The sequence below is a fragment of the Eulemur rufifrons genome, chromosome 19 (genome assembly GCF_041146395.1).
Source record: "Eulemur rufifrons isolate Redbay chromosome 19, OSU_ERuf_1, whole genome shotgun sequence".
Classification (NCBI taxonomy): Eukaryota; Metazoa; Chordata; class Mammalia; order Primates; family Lemuridae; genus Eulemur; species Eulemur rufifrons.
Window position 1 is genome coordinate 74135506 of NC_091001.1, and position 23467 is coordinate 74158972.

A 23467-nucleotide genomic window follows, 5' to 3' on the forward strand; every position below is an offset into this window, starting at 1 on the left:
GTGCTTCAGTTTTCTGACTTATAAAATGAGACTGATAGTACCTACATAAGTCTTTTTTATTGGGCTTAGAATAAAATGAGATGTCTGCAAAAGTACTTTTTTCCTTGTGAACTTAAAAATATTTATTTTTAAAATTTATGCACAGGCTAGGGTGCTGTGGTGTCAGGCCAGCTCATAGCAACCTTAAACTTCTGGGCTCAAGTGATCCTCCTGACTCAGCCTTCAGAGTAGCTGGGACTACAGGTGCGCAACACCATGCCTGGCTAATTTTTTCTATTTTTAGTAGAGATGAGGTTTTGCTCTTGCTCAGGCTGGTCTCGAACTCCTGACCTCAAGTGATCCTCCCGCCTCAGCCTCTCAGAGTGCTAGGATTACAGGCGTGAGCCACTGTGCCTGGCCCATATTACCTATTTTTAATCTGTTCTCATCCCTGTAGTTTGTTACAGAGTGTCATGTATGTATTTGGAATAATAGACTCTGTGTAACCTTTGAGACTGGCTTCTTTTACCTAGCATATTGCTTTTGAGATTCATCTGTCTTGATGCATGTATCAATAATCCATTCCTTTTTATTGCTGACTAGTATTGCATTATATAGCTGTACCACAGTTTATTCATTCATTCATTCATCAATTGAAGGAAATTTGAGTTGGTTTCAGTGTTTGATGATTGTGAATAAGTTGATATAAACCTTTGCATGCAGATTTTGTATGAATACAAGTTTTCATTCTTCTGGGTTAATACTTAGGATTGCCGTGACATATGGTAAGTATATGTTTAACTTTGGAAAATAATTTGGAACTTTCTTTTCCTCCAGTTTGCATTTTTTTCAGTAATGTTTGAGAGTTTCATTTGCCTCACATGCTTGCCAACACTTAGTATTGCCAGTTTTTTCTTTTTCCCTTTTACATTTTAGTCGCTCCAATAGGCATTTAGTGGTATCTCACTGAGGTTTTAATTTGCATTTTCTTACTTGCCATTGTTGTTGAGCATCTTTTCATATGATTATTTCCATCTTTCTAAAAGCAATAAAATTTCTCTTATATGGCAATCATATGATCAAAATCAGGATGTTAACATTAATACAGTACTATTATTTAATCTATAGACCTTCTTCAATTTTTCCAGTTGTTCCTCTAATGTCTTTTATAGCAAAAGAAAAAAAACGTTTGTTGATCCAGGATCAATCCGGGATCACTTGTTATATTTAGTTGTCATGTCTCTTTAGCCTCCTTTAATTTTGAACAGGTTTTCAGTCTTTTATGATTTTAACATTTTTGAAAAGGTCAGATCCTTTATTTTGTAGAATATCTTTCAATTTGGATTTGTCCAATGTTTCTTCTTGACAAGGTTCAGGGTGTGCATTTCTGGAAGGAATACCACAGAAGTGACATGGTATCTTAGCATATCTTACTAGGAGGAATGTGAGCCGTTACTGGTAATATTAACTTATCAAAGTACTTTGAATATGTTAAAAGTATCATTATGTAGATGTTTTATGGAAGCTTTGGTGTAATATGGTTTGGGTTTCCTAAAGGGATGATTGTTTTTTTATATCAAGTTTCTTTTTTTCCCCAACATCTACATTTAACCCACTTTGGATATTCTGTACAAATATAGAGTAAGCATTTATTGAGGTGCAGTCTCTATTCTAGTTGCTGTCTTCAAGGGATCTTATATAGAGAGGAATAAAAAATAAAGTGAATTTAGAAGTTCAAGATTTTAAAAGAAGGGAAAAAATTAGTCACCCTTGGATGATAGAGGTAAACTTCATGTGCAGAGTACTGTGTTAATAGTTAATAGTAGGGCTGGCATAGTGGCTCATGCCTGTAATCCCAACACTTTGGTGGGAGGATTACTTGAGATGAGGAGTTCGAGGCCAACCTGGGCAACATAGACTCCATCTCTACAAAACAAACAAACAAACAAACAAAAAAACTAGCTGGGCATGGGGGCACGTATCTGTAGTCCCAGCTATGTAGGAGGCTGAGGCAGGAGGATTGCATGAGCCCAGGAATTCGAGGCTGCAATGAGCTATGACTGTTGATGCTGCACTGCAGCCTGGCCAATAGAGCGAGACCCTATCTCTAAAGAAAAAAAAAAAAAGAGGTAGTAACAATAACATTTATTGAGCAGAGAATGTATACCAAGCCCTATGTTGGGTGTTTTACATGAACTAGATCATTTAATCTTCACTATGATTCTGTGTGATATATAATTATTCCCACTTTTAGAGATGAGGAAACTGTAAAAAGACAGAATTTAAGAACAAAAGAGCTGTATTTGAATCTTTATCTTGCTATTCTGTGCTTTGGGTAGAATAGCATTGCCTAAACTGATTCGGTGAACTATTCAGTAGATATTCATTGACAAAAGGTTTCCTAATCACATATATTTGGGAAACACTATGTGCTGTATCCCCCAATACAGAAAAACATGAAAACATTTTTCATGTGCCCATCCAGTCTGAAGTATCCACTGCACTCTTTACATTTTCCCATTTTAGTGTCTTCATAGCTCTATCACTGACTGAGGGTATTTTATTTATTTGCTTCCTTATTTATTGACCATCCCTTCACTAGAAAGAATGTTCATGAGAGCAAGGAATTTTATTCATCTTGTTCACTGAGAGGTATGTACTATTAATTATTCACTGTTGTAACTCTCAAACCCAGATGAGTGCCTGAATGTTCAGTAAATTATTTGTTGAGTAAAAGAATGAGAAGACCTCTCATAAAACATTTGTTTAATCCAGCACTTTGAAATTTATTTGACCATAGCATTCTTTTTGTTTGTAGAACACTTAGGAGTACCTCAAGGAACATTAATATTCCGTGGCACTATTTGAGAAATGCTATTTTGGTCACTTAGTTTACAGTTTTAAAAAAGTATTATTAGGGTCACATTTATGAAATTCAGTATTGTGCCTACTTATATAAGTATTTGAATAAAATCAGAGATGCAGAGTATTTTATATTTTAGGATATAGTTAACTTGCAATTTTTTACGTTAATAAAGAGTTGCTAAGTTTAATTCAAACCAGTGAATAACTTTAAATCATTTATTTTTAGTAATAGAATTTATTTAGTTTCTTTGGCAGCAAATTTACCATTCTAATTATGCTTTGTATTGGGCAATAGCAAGTGGTTTAAGCCCAAGGAGAAGGGCCACATGTAGTACTTTTACATACTCAAGTACCGTGTCAATCGTATTAGGTCCTTGTTAGGAAGGAGGTATGTAGGATGTTTTAAAAAAGGAAAAGAAAGGAAAAAGTATAGCCTTAGCTTTTATAAGAGCATAGTATGGAAGAATGGATATATGATTCTTTAGTTAGGTTTTCTGGGCTCCAGTGTCTTCTCTGCCCCATAAATAATATGACAAACTTTAGCAATGTACCTTGCTTACCTGTATCTTTCTCTTTTAAATAACTGTATAGTGATCTATGCTTCAGTCTTTAATGGAAGAGATTCTTTTATTAAAACAAAATACAGAATACTTCCAGGTTTGCATCAAACTGCAGATGATAATCTCTAGATGAGGAAGAGTAGCCGGACCAGCTGGACTTACAGTGAGAAAGGGGGACTGCCCATCTAGTATAGTTTCCTTTCCCATCTGTAGAGTTGTCTTCCAAAACTGAAAATTTAGTATGTTGTTTGGTGTATTTTTTTCTCCTCCCAAAGGGAAGTTACACTCCCTTGCGTGTTGTAGGATCTGTCCTGATGGCTCGGTAACTACCTAGTCTGTTGCTAGAGGCTATAGAATATAAAACCAGAGAAACCAGAGGATTAAGGGATAGAAAATGCATGTAGAACCATGGAAACTTCCCAGGGAACTGGCAAAATCATTGACATCAGTGGTGTGTTGGGTATAATTATGATTAAACTTAGGGCTAACTGTAGAAAGTTAGAAAATCTGCTACACCATTTGTAATGGGAATATCTTCTCTACAGAGCTCACCAACATTTTAATAAAGATGAGCTTTGGAAGGAAATTCTTTAACTTGATGGCAGTAAGAATCAAAATGAGAAAACCCACGAGAAAGGGGAAATTCAGGGAGTATCTCCTCTTTTTTCTACGCGAATGTTGTCCTTCTAGAACATCTCTTTGCTAACACACACTGTAGAGTTTATATTTAACATGGTTTCTGCTCCCTTTTTTATTTTCTCTACCCTTGTCTTCTCCTCTCCTCACTCCCTTTCCCTTCCCCTTGCTCTTTATACACATACACAATAAACTCTCTAAGGATAGGTTTGTAAAACTGCTTTGTAAATAAAAATATCCTTATTTATAATTATAATAGATTCTAAGTGAAAATCCAGCTAATAATTATTTAGGCAATAGCTTTTCTTCTTCTTGTATTATATATAAAAAACATTGATAAATTGCAAGTGCAAATCCAACCCAATATGATTTCATAGAACAATTTCTATGGGAACTGCACAGCATGCACTTTTGGCTTTTGATGGATTGTTTTTCATTTTTTGTTCTTCTGAGTCTGCTTATTTTGTATAACCTTCAATGTTAAACATAGCAATAATGCTTAATAAGAACAAGGTGTTTTATAAACAATGTTATGTGAGGCTGCCTGTTTCAATATTTACCTGTAAAATGTGTCGTACTTTAGCTTACGTGGCATATCCTTTAACTCTGACTCTGCTGATATATTCCAAATTGCACAAACCACCATGTATTTCACTTTTCATAGTGTCTTCGTGGGTAAGTGATCGTTCATAAGGCTATTTTTTGAGGTGCTAAGAATTTTGAGGTTTCATCTTCATGTATCTTAATATATATTGTGTTAATTAAATTTTATTTTTGGAGTTATTTTTAGATTTTTCAACTAAAAGATTAATCATCTTCCTCAGGGATTGTAACATAAGCACTTTTACTTGTAAAATAAACATTTTACTTTATAGAGTGGTTTGAAATTATGTATCTATTCTTAATGGAAAAACCTCATTTTATAACGTTCTGATTATAAGTTTTAGTTATGAAGTTAATACTAATTTACTAATTAATACTTACTTAGCTAGTGACATTCTTGAAATACTGGAAGATTCGATATTCTTGCCAGTCACATAGCCAGAGTGAAGGATGTAGCTAAGGTATGCTATCAGTGGGAGTTAGGACGGCACTTTAGTAGTTCTGCTGTCTTGGATATAGGTAAAACCTTGGAAAAACATAAACTTGAAGATACATAGAATAAAAGGACAACACTGGAAAAATAATTCCTTGTCCTTGCAGTAGAGTTTCTTTCCTAGTGCCACCAGGTGGCAGTGTAAACACAGGACCAGAGAAATACTGCAGTGGATAAATGCCTTATGAACATTCTTTTTTGCTTCATGAAAGAGGTGGGGAAAAAGTTTTGCGTAAACTAGGTATACAATGGAAAAATTATTTTACTGTTGAATTGTATAGAAAAATGAAATGCATAATGGAGATTAGAGTACCTGTAGAACTCAAAGCATAGATACAGTTAGGAATTCATATTTAATTTAAATGTACTAATAGAATATATAGGTGATCTTTGAGACTCTCAGAAATTGCCAACCTGCAACTATAACTATAGGGGATGGACAGCCTGTGGTTAAACTGTTTACAGCCTCACTGACCATGGTGTTTCCTAGAATTATTGTCAAAATCTGAGCCTTAAAATAAAAGAGTATATTTTCTAGCTTATGGATATAAAACTCACTTCAGTGTGATTTGCATTTGGTACAGTACTTAACTATAATAATTCCCTAGTACATATAGTCACATGAAGCATTTTCCCAAAGGAGCATTCAGTGGGATAATTACGTTATAAAAATATCCCTCTTTTAAAAAAATTTTTTAATGAATGCTGTATTAAACAGTGATCACTGTTTACTGTCTCTAGTTAGATTTAATACTTGCATGTATATACAGATCTGCCTTATTTCTCCCATATGAAAAGCCCATTTTGAGTTCTTGCCTTCATGAAGTCTTCATGTAGGGCTTGTGACTGTACTCAATGTGTTCATACTACTTTTTTAGATTCCAGAATTATGCATTTCCTCTCTTTCTTTAAACACTAACCCGAAGACATAGAAACAACAACTAATGGCCTGACTCCCTGTTTCCAATGCTAGGCAGGCATCTTGGAGATAGGTATGCCTGGTATTCTGGATTAAATTCCAATTGAGTTAAATTCTAAGCTCTAGACCAGTGCCATCTAGCAGAACTTGCAAATGTCCTGTATCTGTGTTGTCCATTATGATAGTCACTAGCCCACATGTGGCTCTTGAACACTTGAAATTTGGCTCGTTTAATTGAGCAACTCAAATTTTAATTTTATTTAATTTTAATTAATTTAAATTTAAATTTAAGCTGCCACATGTGGCCAGTGGCTTCTGTATTGGAGAGTGCAGTTCTAGATAGCAACTGAATGAGTACAGCTCTTCATACATCTTTAACTGAACAACAGTCTTTTTTCTTTTGAAACATTTGTCTCCTTTGCCCTAGCATGTGGTTCTAGGTGACTACCACACAGAGAGATGAGGCAGCAAAGAAACACCAGCGTAACCAACCAATTTTGCTTATCAGTAGGATGGTAGAAGTCTCAGCTGAGTTTCCCTCATTATCCTTCATTGATTAGGTGGTTATCAGGCTTCTACACTATTAGGCTTAGTTCCTGATATCAAGGGCTTACCATTTGATTGAGGATATTATAGTAACCAGAATTCAAGGTAGGCTATAATAAATGCCATAAGAGGCCAAAGTGTTTGAAGGTTACTTCTGTGTAGTTACTGTTATTATTCTGTTCTAGATTCATCTATTCCTTGTCTCTTCTCCCTTTTCCCATTTCTTTAGGTTTTAAAGCATTTTCCAATTAATTTACAAAATGTGACTTTAATATTGAATAAATAGGACAGTGTTCAGTCCGATTTTTATTCTGATGTGTTTTTAAAAATTCAAGTTATACTATATGCATGTTAGGAGTATTTTAGATACTCAAAGTCTTTTTGAAATTCTTGTTTTGAACTTCCCTTTAGAATTTGTGGCAGTCTTTTTTCCTCTTAAACTTCATGGACAATTTCAAACATACACAAAACCATAGAGAAAAAGATGATAAATGGCCATGTACCTAACACTGAACTTGAATAGTTATTAACTGAGAGCCAGTCTTGTTTTAGTTATAGCCCTACTCACTATCCCCACCTCAGTATTTTGAATGAAAATTCCATTCATCATATAATTTAGAACAAAAATATTTGTATATATATCTCCAAAGGATAAAGTTACTTGAAAAAATCATACTATTATTATATCTAAAAATAATGATTTATTAATACTAACAAATATCTAGTGAGTGTTAAAATTTCCCTGATTGTCATAAATGTATATGTATATATTTCAATTTGTTGAAATCAAGATCCAAATAAGGTCTTTGTAATGTAATTGATATGTCTCTATGTCTCTTTTAATATAATGCTTTATTGCCGAGTATGGTGGCTTGTGCCTATAATCCTAGCACTTTGGAAGCCCAAGGCAGGAGTATTGCTTGAGGCCGGGAGTTCGAGATCAGCCTGAGCAACATAGCAAGACCCTATCTCTACAAGAAATACAAAAATTAGCCGGGTGTGGTGGTGCATGCCTGTAGGCCGAGCTACTCAGGAGGCTGAGACAGGAGGATCACTAGAGCCCAGGAGTTGAAGGTTGTAGTGAGCTAGGATGATGCCACTGTACTCCAACCTACAGAGCGGGACCCTGTCCCCCCCCCCAAAAAATAAATAAAGTGCTTTATCAATTCTTCCTTATGTAATGTTTATTACCTGTCCATATATTGATTTTAAAATAAAGTATTGGATGGATAAATGGCCAATAGATCTTTTAAGCATCTGCCAGGATTAATAATGTTGTCCTAAGAGGATGTGATTTGCAAGAGTTGAGTCAATTTTCCTTTGTTCTCCAGATGCTATCATGTGCATAGGTTATTATGGTTGCTTATTTGTGCATGTTACTTGAAGGTTCTGACTGGGAGATACGATGTTGTTACTGCTGATGTAGTATACAGCAATATAAGGAGACTCACAGTTCCATGCTGCTGTAACACCTGGTCCTGGTCATCATTTCCTTCTCTTCCTCCTTTTTTATTCCTTTCTTTTTCTTCAGAATATTCTGTAGGATACTTTTCATATATATGGTCATCCTAGTATTATGTGGAAATTTGTTTTATTTGATAATATTCAGAAATTGCTTTTTTTTTTTTTTTGCTCAGAATCTCTTGAATTGTGGAAATGCTTCTAAGTTTAAGAAAGTTTGTAATATTATTTAGGAAAAGAAAAGACAGTCTAGTGCCTAAACTGTGTATAAATACACAGGCATGGTATACTTTAATTCAAGTTTAATAATGATATCCCTTAAGTTAACAATAAACAGTTTCTCCATCCTTTTTTTTTTTTTTTTTTTTTTTGAGAAAGAGTCTCACTCTGTTGCCCAGGCTAGAGTGCCGTGGCGTCAGCCTAACTCACAGCAACCTCAAACTCCTGGGCTCAAGCAATCCTCCTGCCTCAGCCTCCCAAGTAGCTGGGACTACAAGCATGCGCCACCATGCCTGGCTAATTTTTCTATATATATTTTTAGTTGTCCATATAATTTCTTTCTATTTTTTGTAGAGACGGGGGTCTTGCTCTTGCTCAGGCTGGTCTCGAACTCCTAAGCTCAAGTGATCCTACCACCTCAGCCTCCCAGAGTGCTAGAATTACAGTTGTGAGGCGCCAGGCCAAGCCTGTTTTCATTTTATTTTTTATTTTCTGTAGTTTGAAAATGATATGCCTATGTACAGTGTTTTTGTTTTTTGTGTTTTGTTTTGTTTGTTTGTTTGTTTTGCATTTATCCTGCTTGGTGTTCTCTGAGCTTCTTGGATCTGTGGTTTGGTGTCTGTCGTTAATTTAGTTTGGGGAAATTCTCAGCCATTCAAATTGTGTTTTTTGCCTTTTAGTAAGTTTTAGTTTTTTGCCTTGTTATTTTTTTTTAAATAGCTGAACATGATGTACCAGGTAAATGGAACTGCTGTAAACAGGCCTTTAGTAATGTGGTGGTGAAGTGTTGGGGAGGGGACACATTCTACAGTGCTATGATCGGTCCAGTTTCCTGAGCCTATGCCCCTGGATAGTGGACTTCACAAGTTTTTCCTCAGTCTCCCCCTACCCCTTTATATGGGACCAGATGAGTAGAGTGGGATGGAATTGGGTTTTTCTTTCCCTTCATGCTGAAGGTACATTCTCAGTCTTTCAAATGCATGTTTTGGGTTATGATTATCTTTCAAATTTTTTTTTAGAGCTATTTTTGTGAAACCATGGATAAGTTAAACATTCATATTATTTTCGAACATGACTTCCATTGTGGAACCAATGCAATGCAGACAGGATGTGGCTAAAGAATGCACAGTTTGTTGATGGTTTGAGAAGTTCTGGTGATTTTAACCTTCAAAATGAATCATGTGGGAAATCTGAGACCAACTTGGATAATGATGAGCTCAAAGCTGTAGTGGAAGCGGATTCAACTCACCCTACCTGTGAATTAGCAGGAAGGTTTGGTGTTACTATTTCAGCAATATTGGACTGTTTGAAACAAATCAGCAAGGTAAAGAAGCTGGATTAGAAGAGTTCTGCATGAATTAAACTAGCATCAGAAGAGAAGTGGTCTCAAAGCTTGCCTTTCTTTGCTGTCACAACATAAAGGGGAACCATTTCTACGCTGTATTGTTATGTGTGATGAAAAATAGATTCTTTTTGACAATCACAAGTGTTCAGCACAAGGGCTGGACAAAGATGAAGGGCCGAAACACTGTCTAAAACCAAAGTTCATCAAGAAAAGCTAATGGTGTCTGTTTGGTGGTCCAGTGCTGGTATTATCCACTACAGCTTCATGAAACCTGGTCAGTCGATTACAGTGCATGTCTACTGTAATCAATTGTATGAAGTGATGAAGATGCTTGTGATTAAGCAGCCAAGGTTGGTCAATACAGACAGGCCAATTCTCATGCAAGACAGTGGTTGACCACATGTTGTACAAACAATGCTGCTCAAACTACAGAGGCTGGACTTGGAAACTCTCCGTTATCTACCGTATTCACCAGATTTTGCACCAACTGACTACCACTTCTTCCAGGCTTTGGACCGCTTCTTGCAAGGAAAAATATTTTCAACAAGCTGTGGAAAATGCCTTTTGCAATTTCATTGCTACTCTCTCTCCAGGCTTCTTTGCTGCTGGCATAAACAAGCTACTGTTAAGATGGCAAAACTGTGTTGATAATTTAGGCACATACTTTGATTGATTGTATTGCTTCTTGTTTGAGATATAATAAACTACACTTTTGGTTCAAAATTGGATATTTCATATTTAATGACGTAATAGTTTCTCCTGAGAGCAGGCCTTGTTAAGAAGAATAAAGTTAAAATGCTCTGGCATATTTCAAAATAGCTTTTTTCCCTCTCACCCTGTCAGAAGCATGACAGAATTTTTCTCTATTTACTGTGAGAACCTGTTTGAGTTCCTGGAGGTAAAACTCACAAAAGTGTGGGGCCCCCTTTTGACTGGAGCCCCCTGGAGTTTTTCCCTCTCAGACTTGTCTACCATGAGCTTTTAGCAATTCATCAATTGCAGTTCAGGTTTTCCTACTCTAGCGCTGGTTCCCTGGTGGTTTCCGCTTGTATTAGTAACTCTCTGCTTTGGTAAACTGTCACTTTCTATATTTACCTGCCTATCTCTCCATTTTTGAGGACAACGGTTTGCCCTGTGTCTTGAATCTTAGGGATTCAAGAAGAGTTTTTTGTTTTCTAGTCTGTTCAGCATTTTACTTGTTAGGATGAAGTATCAACTTCCAGAGTTCTTATATGCAGAACCAGAAACTGGAAGATTCCTTTGTATTTTTTTGTTGTATGGTTTGGAAGTTGTCAGGATCAATATGGAGTCACTAATGTTAACAAAGGGCAAACACAAAACAAAAACAAATAGAGCTGGGGGAGCCCAGGAAGAGAGTAAAATCTTTGAATGTATTTTCTTAAAATTTTAAAGCATATTTATAATGGCTGCTTTACTTAATATGTTAAATCCAATATCTGGACCATCTTGGGGTCAGTTTCTATTGATTACTTTTTGACTAGTATACTGGACGTTGTGGATAAAATGTTATAGAGACCTGTATTCTGTTATCTTCCCCTGAGAAATGTTTTTATTTTTTTAAATAGCCAGGCTATTTACTGGTTTGTCACCTTGAACTTGTTTAGATTTGATTTATGCTTTAGGAGTGATCTGTGGAGAGCTTGAGGTGTTTTCTAAGCCCGTCTAACTTGACAGGACTCAACTCCCAACCTCTGCCTCCCTTTCTGATCTTGTTGGGGCTTATTTTAAGTTCAGTTAGAGCAGATCTAAAATAGTCCTTATTCTCAGATGCAGTCCTTACTCCTAGAGCCCTAGCTTTGAGTATCTCAGCTGGATGCCTGGGGTGTTAACAAGGTATTATGTTGTCTTACCACTGTGACTCATAATAGTATGAGAGAGAGAAGTAAACCAAAGAGAGAGAATGAGTTATTAGAGAAAGTTGTAAAACTACAGTAGTACCATTGACACTGAGGAAAGTTAATAGTAGAGAAATATGGGGAATTTAATGTCAGAGTCAGTAGGAACTGAGTAGGGGGTTGAAGGCTGAGAAGATGCCATTGACTTTGATAATGATTGTCAAGGGAGTAGCTTCAAATGAATATGGCAGTGGAATTTGCATGAGTGATTGTAAGGTCCGTGGAGGCAGGAATTTTTGAGTCTCATTCACTTCTGTATCTCTAGTACCTAGAATGAATGAATGAGTGATTTGTGGAAAAATGGAATGATTGAATGTAGACTCACGAAAAGTAGTCTTTGGGGAAGTTTAGTGGTAAAAAAGAAAGGGAGAGAAAATAGCATATTGATAGCAGGAGTCAGGAAGATTTGTTTGCTTGTTTGTTTTATTTTTAGGGAAAGGAAAACCTAAACCAGTTTGCAGGTTGAACAGTACAGCTCAATAGAGAAGGGAAGATGAGAGAAATTGGAAAGGAGACAATATAAGGATCAAACTCAGGAGTGGAGAAGGTATGGAATTGGCGGGTAGAACACAGGTGAAACTCCAAAAAGGAGGAAGTCTGCTTCTTCTTGTGAGATAAGAAAAAAAGAATAAGTAAATCAAGTTCCTACACAGAATACAATGTAAAATACCATTGTGTAGTCATTCCTGTCAAGTTAATATTGATTAATTTGCTTTTGCTGACATGTTTATCATTTCTGTCTACATCTAGATAGCACTCGAAGGAGAAGCATTATCTTAATACTTTGGTATCTTTCTCCATCCTTCTGTCCTCATCTCTGTTCCCACTATTCTCATAGAATACAAAAGTATTCAGTGTTTATAGATACTTGAGTGGTTAACTCTGTTTCTGGAAAAGATTGCAGAGTCTATTTTAGATGCTTGGTGGTTTCTAAACATGCTCTTATATTTGGTTTTCACAGTAGGATTGAGAGAGTATCTGTAGAAGGTATTTTTAAATAATTAGCACAAGCTGTGAAAATACTACTTGCTCACGTGTAAAATTTCACTTTTGCCACTGGGAAATTTCAGTAGAGTTGTAGAAATCAGATATCTTAATGTATTTATGATATTAAAAGTGAAAACAATTTCTTTCTCTTTTAGACCAGCGATCCCCAACCTTTTTGGCACCAGGGACCAGTTTCATGGAAGACAATTTTTGGACATAGGGGAGGGCTGGGGGAGGTGGAGCTCAGGTGGTGATGCTGCATGAGTTGGGGAGCAGTGGGGAGTGGCTGTAAATACAGACAAAGCTCACCTCCTGCTGTGCGGCCCAGTTCCTGCGTTTCATGGAAGACAATTTTTCCACCACAGATGGGAGATGTGTGGGGGTGGTGCAGAGCGCAGACGGTGATGCGTGGCCTGGTGATGCCTGACTGGTACCGGGCTGCAGTCCAAGGGTTAGGGACTGCTGTTTTAGACTGTATTTAATAATCAAAACAGATTTTTTCGATTTTCATTTTTATAAGGTCAGCCTAACTGATGGAAAATAAACTTATTTTCACTCTGTTTCGTATATCACCTCTGACAACCTGCTAATCTTCAACTCAGGGTCTTGCTCTAGAGTGATTTTTGCCAGCAGTCACTGCTAATGATGCATGAATTGGGTATGAAACATTTTCTTCCTTTTCTATCATGACCTCCACCCAAAATTAGATTGATTGTAGAAAAATAGCTTGAGAAGCTGTTGTTTTTCCCTTGGTAAAATGTTCTTGAATATCAACTTAGCAATAAGTTATGTTAAATTTCTACCTCAGTGGTACCATTACAGTCATTGGTTATGTTGCTGAAACCTTCCAGGGTATGAGACATTTTGATTAAAGAACTTCTGGGAGTCCTTATGGGAGAAATAAGCTTTGGTATAAATTTAATATATACAAAACCAGTAGAATATCAATAGCTAGCATATTACTCAATTTCAATAATAATAAGCATGGTTATCATTTCTTGTTTCATACTTTTAAGGATTTTTATATTCGCCATTGTTTCATCTATATTAGCATTTTTCAAGTGTGACCCACCGTCAAAGTGTTTAGTGCCTTTCTAATTTTGTGACTGAGAATTGTTGAGTCCCACTTCCTACCTCCTACTATGGTAGGAGATACAGAATAACTGTATGCTTGAAATGAAAAAAAAAAAAAAAAAAAATCTTACTTGTTTTTTAAATCTCCTTTCCCATATCCAAGCACATGAAGCCAGACCTCCTTCTACACGTCTCACCTCTCTTCCTTACAGATGCTGCTATTTCTCCAAGCTTAATTTAAAGAAGTCATTCAGTAGCCTCACACCTATAACATTCTCAGCATATCTTATTTACTGATTTGTGTCTGTGTGTGTGTGTGTGTGTGTGTGTGTGGACTTAATTTATGTAGCACTGTAGTAGTAGTTCTGTTCTGGTATTCTGTTTTTCATTAACTCTGTGCTTATACTTCTCCAGAATTATTGCCACCTTCATAGCAAAATTTTGTGGTAGATACATCCTGAAGTTTAGTCTCACTTATTTTTTATATCAACTTAATAACATGTTCTCTAGATATATTGCACCTATACTTGTCTTCACTAGGTAGGATTTATAAACTGTTATATGTACAAGGTATTAGACTAAGCATATCTTGTCCTAATGTTAAATTTCATATGTAAAGAAAAGTGGAATAATTTGGTGAAATTATAATATTAAAAGGGAACACATGATTTTTAGGTACCTATAGGTATACAAAGTATTACTTCAGAGGATCTACTTTATTTGATTGATTGATTGATTGAGACAGAGTCTTGCTCTATTGCCCAGGCTAGAGTACAGTAGTGTCATAATAGCTCATTTCAATCTCAAACTCATGGGCTCAGGCAATCCACCTGACTGACAAAAGCTGTAACTACAAGTGTGCGCCACCATGCCTGGCTAATTTTTTCTATTTTTTTGTAGAGATGAGGTCTTACTACATTGCTCAGGCTGGTCTCAAACTCCTGGGCTCAAGCAGTCCTCCTGCCTGGGCGTCCCAAAGTGCTGGGATTACATCCATGAGCCACTGAGCCCTGCCCAGAGGATCTACTTTAGCAGCAACTTGGGAGTCATTAGTTTCAGTTACTGTACTTAAGTAATATGCATTTCTTTAATAACACTCTTTGGTTTATCTGGAGTCCCCTTTTAGTTCAAAAGCAAGGTTTACTGTGTTTTCATTGGAACATTCTTAATGAGTATTGTTTATAACGGTAAAAAGTATCTAACAGGCAGAATTTGCTTTTTCACTCTGTCATTGACTTGTTATTTGTGATCAAATAGTAATAATAATAAACCTTTCAATCCTTTTGAGATTGTTTTTCTAAACTGGAACTATTTTTTCTTTTTTTTTCTTTTTTCTTTCTTACCCACTCACCCACTCACCCACTTACTTACTCTGGAACTATTTATTCTGAATTGTCTACCCCGTCACCTACCATTTCGTTTTTAACAAACTAGAACCACACTGTCTCCATTATAAGAGAATAAATGTTTGCTTCTTGCTTCCAACTCCTGTTTGTCCTTTTTTGGGGGGGCGGGAGATAAGGTCTCACTCTGTTGTTCCAGGCTAAAATACAGTGGCATCATCATAGTTCACCACAACCTCAAACTGCTGGGTTCAAGCGATCCTCCTGCCTCAATCTCCTGAGTAGCTGGGACTACAGGTGCATGCCACCATGCCCATCTAATTTTTAAATTTTTTGTGGAGACAGAGTCTCCCTATGTTGCTCAGGCTGGTCTCGAACTCCTGGCCTCAAGCAATCCTCCTACCTCAGCCTCCTGAAGTTGCTGGGATTATAGGTGTGAGCCACTGCGCCTGGCCTCCTCTGTGTCTTTTAATGTACTATTGAAAATACTTTTGTGTGTGCACAGAAAGGATTAGGTATATTTTAATATGTTTATGCTAAGACAGTTGTGATAAACCTGTAGGAGTGATCACAGCATTGTAAGTTCTGAGATGAATAAATGAAGAGAACATCACTAAACCGTCCAGTCCTACAAACATGTCTTTTTGATAACAATAATTTTTCTGACTGCTGTATTGCAGCTGTTGAAAATGGACAGATAGATGTGTTAAGGCTGCTGCTTCGACACGGAGCAAATGTTAATGGATCCCATTCTATGTGTGGATGGAACTCCTTGCACCAGGCTTCTTTTCAGGTAACCTCTGAATTTATTATTCATTTCCATGTAAATTGTGTGTTTTACCCTTTTAAAATGACAGTTCTGTACAGTTTTTGCTTCCTACTTGCCTGTGATTTATGATGGTTAGTGCAGTACAGAAAAGGCAGTCTAAATGCTAATGATCATTCTGAGTAAGCCAACTGCTGTAGTAGTTATAGCAGCTTTGGGCTATAGGGATTATCTAAATTTTTCAAATGTTTAAAGCATAGTTAAGAAAGCATCAGAGTATTTGGGATATAAATTGATAAAGAGCAATGGCTTATTTTATTTATAAAAGTGTGTTTGGAAGTTCTGATAGCTCTTCAGTGCTTGGGTTAATGAGCTAATTTTGCAGGATTTTATAAGGATTGTAATTCTTAGAGATTAGTGTTTCCTGTTTACATTTAATGGGCTAGCTAGAGGTAAAGGATAATCTGATTGGCCAGTTCTTTCCCAACCAATATAACAATACACTGTTTTGTTTTTTCTTTTTCACAGTGTCCTTTAGTGAGGGGATAAAAAAGAAAAAAACAAAACAATAAGAAAAAAGATACCTTCTATTTTCTTTGTTTTCTTTTATTTAAAATATGAATCTGTGCTTTAGGAAAATGCTGAGATCATAAAATTGCTTCTTAAAAAAGGAGCAAACCAGGAATGCCAGGATGACTTTGGAATCACACCTTTATTTGTGGCTGCTCAGTATGGCAAGCCAGAAAGCTTGAACATACTTATTTCATCGGGTAAGATTAATCCATTAGTCTTTGCATTGTTAAGATGATGAGCTTTAAACTTTGTATCTTCCTAGGAAGAATAATTCTTGACTCAAGTATAAATCAAGTTGTGAAATTTGTGGTTTTATATAAGTGGTAAATAAGAGTAAATACAAGTTGATATAGAAACCTGGTTATTAAGTGTCTATTACTAACAAAGCAATGCACAGCTACTAATTTATCTGAGTAGGAACATAATGATCTATCATTAAAGCAGGTTTATTGGCAAGTTGAATGATGGGGCTTTCCTTATAGGCACCTGAGCAGTTCCAATTTTCTAAGATACAAGACTAGTTTAGGCTTAATTAATTTATTAGATAGTTATTTCGCATATTAAACCTTTCAGTTTTCTATTTTGTTATTTGTGTGATTATTTAAATAGGTTTATTTCAAAGCCTATTTACACTTTATTATGTTAATAGCAACATAAACCAGCTAAAGGTTCCTTTGTGACAACCGTTACACATTCAGCATTCCCAGAGAAGAGGTTGTTGAGGGTGGCATTCTTACTTTGTGTGACATTTTTGTTGGCAGAAATGTTTATTATGCAGAGGCTTTTAAAATCCTCCAAACCTGAGTGAAGCATGGATCCTCAAGAGAAGGAAAACACCACCAGATTTGCTGCCAGGCATGTTTTTAAATACCTAGGCTTTTTATAAACTGCCTCCAAATAGACAATATAAAGTTTATTTAGACAGTAGGTCACATATTTTCTTATTTCTACTTTCTCCTTATAAACCTTCAAACACATGGAAGAAGGAAGTAAAAGAAATGATTCATTATGTGCCAATTTTAAGTGTCTATTATAAATAATGAATCTGTCAATCTTAAGAGTTGAGAGGAATCTCCAAGATCATTTATTCAAACATGCAGTTTTTAGATTAAGAATTCCAGGCCCTATGTATTTAAGTACGTTGTCAAAGATATAGAAACTATTTCCTAACAGAGTCAAGGCTTGGACCCAGGCCTTCTGACTTCTGATTTTCCTCCTCCTACTACATCATACTTTGCTGAGGACTGTCCTAATTCATTTTCTGACTTCCAGCCCTATAAGTTCCTATTATTAGGAACTTACAGTTCAATATTTGGAACAAAATAGGTTAAACTGCACCTTAGTGGCTCTCTCCTTAGGATGAGTTTGTTTTCCTGTCACCTGGAGCTTTAAGCACCTGTTTTGTTTTGCTTTGTTCTCCCCCCCCCACCCCCCTTCTCTCCTCTCTGAATTGTTATGAATAGCAAGTTGAAAAGGTATGGTTATATTGGAACTATATACGTTTCCAACTCCATAAAATGACGTTCCTTTCAGTGAATTGCCTCTGATTTTTCCATCTTTCCCACCTGTAGTCTTAATAGGGACTGGTTCCTTATTCTTTCTGATTCTTTGAAATTGTCACTCAAATATCTTGATTTAAAAAGAAAGTTAAGAAAGTTTGTTTCTTGACTTAGTCTTTTATCAGTTATGGTGTTTACTTCTTTCTAAAGCCGATAGCAGGTGAAGCATTCACCTCATGTAAGTCAAGGTTCTAGTTATCTAGGATTTGGAATTTCTGAAGGTTCCCTAGACTCTTTAACTTGCCATTTGTGTTTTGTATAGTCTTTACTCATCTCAGGGCTTTAGTTTATTCAGGGTGCATTTATGGAATATTCTTTTAAATAAAAGATACTCTTTTCCCCCTTGATGATGATTTTCTGCTGAGATATATTCCAGAAATTTAAAAATTCTCATAGTCATGTAATGATGCCGTACATAGCACATTTAATACATTATTTGCCAACAAGAAAAGTTTGAGGATGTCTTCTATTTTCAAAACCTTCATAAAAATTGAATTCAGCATTTTCAAACCTTTTATACTCTGGCATCTAAATAACTTGATTAGATTTATGATTTTCAAAATCTCAGAGACCCTTTTCCTTTTATTGTAGGCTTTATTTATCATGCAGTGGTCATGAAGAAAGATGTAAGAAAGAGCATAGTCAATACCATTTTTAAGGCATAGCTTCCAAGTATGTCATATCTATTAGTAATATTTTTCAAAAATCTTAGCCTGAATCAATTAGTGGCATCTGTAAAGTCTTATAATTTAGGTTTTCTTCTTTGGTAATTATTAGAAATGTTATCCATGTTTGATGGTTTGCATTTTTCACTTTTAAACGTTTACTTAATTGGACCTACAGACTGCTTGTTGAAGGAGGGATTGTAATGAAATGAATCCTTTCTTGAATGAGATTTTTGTTTTAACTTAAAAATGAATTCTCAAATACGAATCACTTGTTTTTTTGCTGATATAAAAGCAAACACAATTTAATCATTACCAAGAAGTAAGCAAAATAAGTACATTTATACAACAACGTCTAATGAGGGGGAAAAGCTATTGTACTATGAAACCTTTTTATGGCAATTGCTTTGAAATTTATGTTGATTATCACTTTTTCATTTTTACGTAAATGAGGATTATCTGTTATATGCTGTATTTTGTATTAGGTGCAAATGTCAATTGTCAAGCCTTGGACAAAGCTACTCCCTTGTTTATTGCTGCTCAAGAGGGTCACACAAAATGTGTGGAGCTTTTGCTGTCCAGTGGGGCAGATCCTGATCTTTACTGTAATGAAGACCATTGGCAGTTACCTATTCATGCAGCTGCACAAATGGGCCATACAAAGTAAGTGTTTAAAACAGAAAATAAAAATGGTCTCATAATTAAAAGTTAATAAAGAATAAATCTAGGCCAAACCCTTTACCTCCAGGCAAAATCCTTGGTATTACTTTCCCTACCAGTCTGCTGGGTGACTGGATTTACCTCTAAACTGTCCCCCATGCCATCCTCTTAGTCCTGCACATCCTGTAAGGCTTAGTCGCTAGAAACTGGGTAGCCTTAGGGGCTTTTACAGTGTGTCGTGTCTTCTGGTTAATTTCTCCAGTTATGGCCATATCCTCCCCCGTCTCCCTATTTCACCTCAGGCATCTTCAGCTTACAGTCTAATGGCCTTATTTACTTATCGACATGACCTCCTTGACCCCAGAAAGCTTTGGAGTTGGTCATGCCTGTTGGAGTGAAGTCTTTCTTTTGTCTGTGCTACATAGTTCTACCCATCTTAAACCTTTGGTTGGACTTCTCTTTATCTAATCTCAAATCCAACCCAGTACTTTTCCCTGCTTCTGTTACTCTTCTTTCTTAGCCAAGAGTTTTTATGAAATTATCGGTATTTCTTGGAGACACAGTAAATTGGGGTTTCTGGGAATCTTAGATGCTAATAACTTGGTTATACCTGTGAGAATATGGCTGCTTATAAATTGGCATTCAACAATTTTTTTTTTTTTTTTTTTTGAGACAGAGTCTCACTCTGTTGCCCAGGCTAGAGTGAGTGCCGTGGCATCAGCCTAGCTCACAGCAACCTCAAACTCCTGAGCTCAAGCGATCCTCCTGTCTCAGCCTCCCGAGTAGCTGGGACTACAGGCATGCACCACCATGCCCGGCTAATTTTTTTTTTTTCTATATATATTTTTAGCTGTCCATATAATTTCTTTCTAAACAATTTTTAAAAATATATGTTTAAAATCTTTAGGGTCATAATTTTACAATAATACTTTTTATTGCTATTGTTAGTATTATTTAATTTAAAAAGTAATAATAGGGCCAGGCCTGGTGGCTCCTGCCTGTAATCCTAGCACTCTGGGAGGCTGAGGCGGGAGGACTGCCTGAGCTCAGGAGTTTGAGACCAGCCTGAGCAAGAGGAAGACCTGGTCTCTACTAAAAACAGAAAAATTAGCCAGGTGTCATGGCGTGTGCCTGTAGTCCCAGCTACTTGGAAGGTGGAGGCAGGAGGATCCAGGGGTTTGAGGTTGCAGTAAGTGGTGATGACGCCACTGCATTGTACTTGGGGCGACAGAGCAAGACCCTGTCTCAAAAAAAAAAAAAAAAAAGAAAAGTAATAATAGTAAGATGGTCATTACTTTATTTAGTATGTTTTCATAATAGAAAAACATTCTGCAATTTAGCCATTATGCCACTTGGTGGCATGATATTTTACTGTTTCCTTTATAGATATTTTAAGAATGTTTGTGCCTTATGGGAGAAAGAGTATGATTTTTCCAACCCATTTGAAATGATTAAACACCTTTATTAAATTTAAGAGACATTAAACAGAGTCTTTATTATAACAAAGTACTTAGGTTTTTAAATTTAATATTTTTCCCAATTCTTGATCATTTATTTAAACATAAATATTAGATACAGTTATAGTCCAAGCTTTAAATTAATACCAAAGCCCTCTTGGGAATTTGTCTTCAGTTCTCAATTTTGAGAATTCTGTTTGTCACTGATGTTTTCCTCCATAGTCTACTCAAAGGCAACATCTTCTGTGAATAGAAATTCTCCTTAAATGTAACTGAGGCCCACCTTACATAAAGAAAAGTAGCAAAGAGAAATATAATGTTATACGGATACTCTGGAGTAGCCGTGTCTGTCTTTTCCCAGAAAGAAGGGAATTTCGTAGTTTTATCCCTACAGTTTTATTTTTGCTTTTAGAAAAGCTGAATAGTCCTTTTTCTCTCCAGCTGAGTGATAAAGGTAAGTTTGCAAATAATCTAAGAACTTTTGTTTTAATGATTTTCTTTAGAACTTTCTCTGCCTAGCAACCAGCTTCTTTATAAATTTGCCTCAGTATTTAGTGAGCTCATATTGTTTTCAGTTAATAGAATATTTTAACATAAATTCTAATTTCTGAGGAAAATATTCTTCATTTCAGTCATCATCTTTAAAAATTTTTACTAATTGGAAAAGTAAAACTAGTTGGTACTTTAAGAAGGAAAATAGTTTATTTTTTTGATGTGAGTTTACATTTAGTATAATGAAGTTTTAAATAATTTATTAGATCCTAAACTAACATAAAATTTGAATTTGTGGAGGGTGAGGAGTGGTAGTGGTGTTGGTTGGTGGTACGGTAAATAATTAGTGAAAAAACAGAAATGAAAAACATTACCTATTTACTTTTGGGAACATTACTTAATTCTGCTTCAGATGTATTTAAAGACCTTTGTATCAAGCAGTAATAATTGTAAATTTTAGAATAACTGTAGCATGTAGTAATTTAGTGGGAGGTAGAAAGTGTACTGATGACAGTCTTTAAATCAATCAGTTGGTGATTCTTAAAAATGGTGCTACAGAAATGCTGCCTACACTTATGTACATATAAAAACATTGAATGCTCTTGAATTTGTGTATTTGTAGAATCTTGGACTTGTTAATACCACTTACTAACCGGGTCTGTGACACTGGGCCAGACAAAGTGAGCCCTGTTTATTCAGCGGTGTTTGGAGGACACGAAGAGTGCCTAGAAGTATTGCTCCAGAACGGCTACAGTCCAGATGCCCAGACGTGCCTTGTCTTTGGATTCAGTTCTCCCATGTGTATGGCTTTCCAAAAGGAGTATGTATCTTTGCTATATTTTTATCCTTTTTTGCTATTTGGAGATGTATTCCCAATTGTCTTTCTTATGTGGTGAAATCCGCGTCTTTGTTACTGCTAAATTGCTAATTTAGAAAACAAACAGAAAAAACCCTCTATGATGATGTACTTTGTTCAGTCACGCTTTAGCAAAATGAAGTGATAATATCAGATTGTTTTCATTGCCTCTTTGGATCTGGGTTGCATTTTTAGTGTAACAATTTTAAGGAATACTCCAAGTGAAATAAATGCAGGAATTCTCTGATATTATTGGTCCTTAAAAATAATTCGAGAATTAAAAATAGGACTTTATCAAGTAAGGCAGTGACTTTGTTTCAGGTTATTACCATTCGAAATTTGTATTCACAAGACTTGTTATGACTAAAAATAAAATTTTAGTTTTGTAGATATTATTGCATTTTTAATGTATTTGGTATGTAGCATTTCTTGATATGAGTCAGAATAATTAAGTTTTAAAAGTCTTAAAAATAATTGTTTTCCTAATCTGTCATGATCCTACAAATAAATGAAGAATTATTGTTGTTTTATTAGCTCTGGCCAATAACTTTGTCTATAACACTGTTAAAATTTTAAAATAGTAAGAATAAGGCTATTTATAAGAAAAGCCATACTTAGTAATATCTATGATCCATCCAATAATGGAATAAGTTGTGAAGATAGATGCTATTTTTTTAAATTATGCAGAAGAGGTTGCAGGTATACCTTAAAATTTCGTTGACTTTTCTGAATTCAACATTATGGATCTCTAGTTGCGATTTAATTTAAGTAGTTGTCAAAACTTATTTACTAAGCTTTTCAGTATTTACCATCTCTTAACACTTGCTATATAAAATATTTATTTTATTTGTTCTAAATTTAAGCTTCTAGGTGTACATTTTAGTTTGAATATTTAGGCTTTTGGTTAATCTCAGTATCTGGGACCCACTTTATATACAACTTTCATGATTTCATAGAATTTTGTTGTATACCCTCTCAAGTTTTGTCTTTCTAGAGGAGCCCTAATTAGTTTAGTTACTTCAGTAAGGCTGCCATGATGACTTTAATTGTGTCATTTGTCCTCTTCTATATCACACCTAACTCCATTACAGAACTGAACATTTTTTATTAGGTCAGAATAAAAAATGTTTTTTGCATAGCATGTGTGTTTTTATCAGTGCTCTTTTTTTGGCCTACATCTTATCTTTTGGAGGAATGATGTTTTTGGTCCTTCTAGTCACAGCAGCTAAGGCATGCTACATCATCTTTTTTTTTTTTTTTTTTTTGAGACAGAGTCTCGCTCTGTCACCCCAGCTAGAGTGCAATGTCATGATCATAGCTCACTGCAACCCTGAACTCCTGGGCTCAAGTGATCCTCCTGCCTCAGCCTCCTGAGTAGCTGGGATACAGGTGTGTGCCACCATACCTGACTAATTATTTTCTAATTTTAGTAGAGATGGAGTCTCACTCTTACTCAGGCTGGTCTTGAACTCCTGAGCTCAAGCGATCCTCTC

At 35.7% G+C, this 23467-nt stretch overlaps 1 protein-coding gene across 2 annotated transcripts in view; it reads left to right on the plus strand.

Annotated features, from left to right (window-relative positions):
* Positions 1-23467, plus strand: part of ASB3 (ankyrin repeat and SOCS box containing 3) — an 83148-nt gene that overhangs the window by 32499 nt on the left and 27182 nt on the right. For both annotated transcript variants that reach the window (XM_069495331.1, XM_069495330.1), the window contains 4 exons: positions 15627-15739; positions 16347-16482; positions 18995-19172; positions 21741-21938. In XM_069495331.1, the coding sequence (XP_069351432.1) occupies positions 15627-15739; positions 16347-16482; positions 18995-19172; positions 21741-21938 (625 nt within the window). The remainder of the gene's footprint in view (positions 1-15626; positions 15740-16346; positions 16483-18994; positions 19173-21740; positions 21939-23467) is intronic.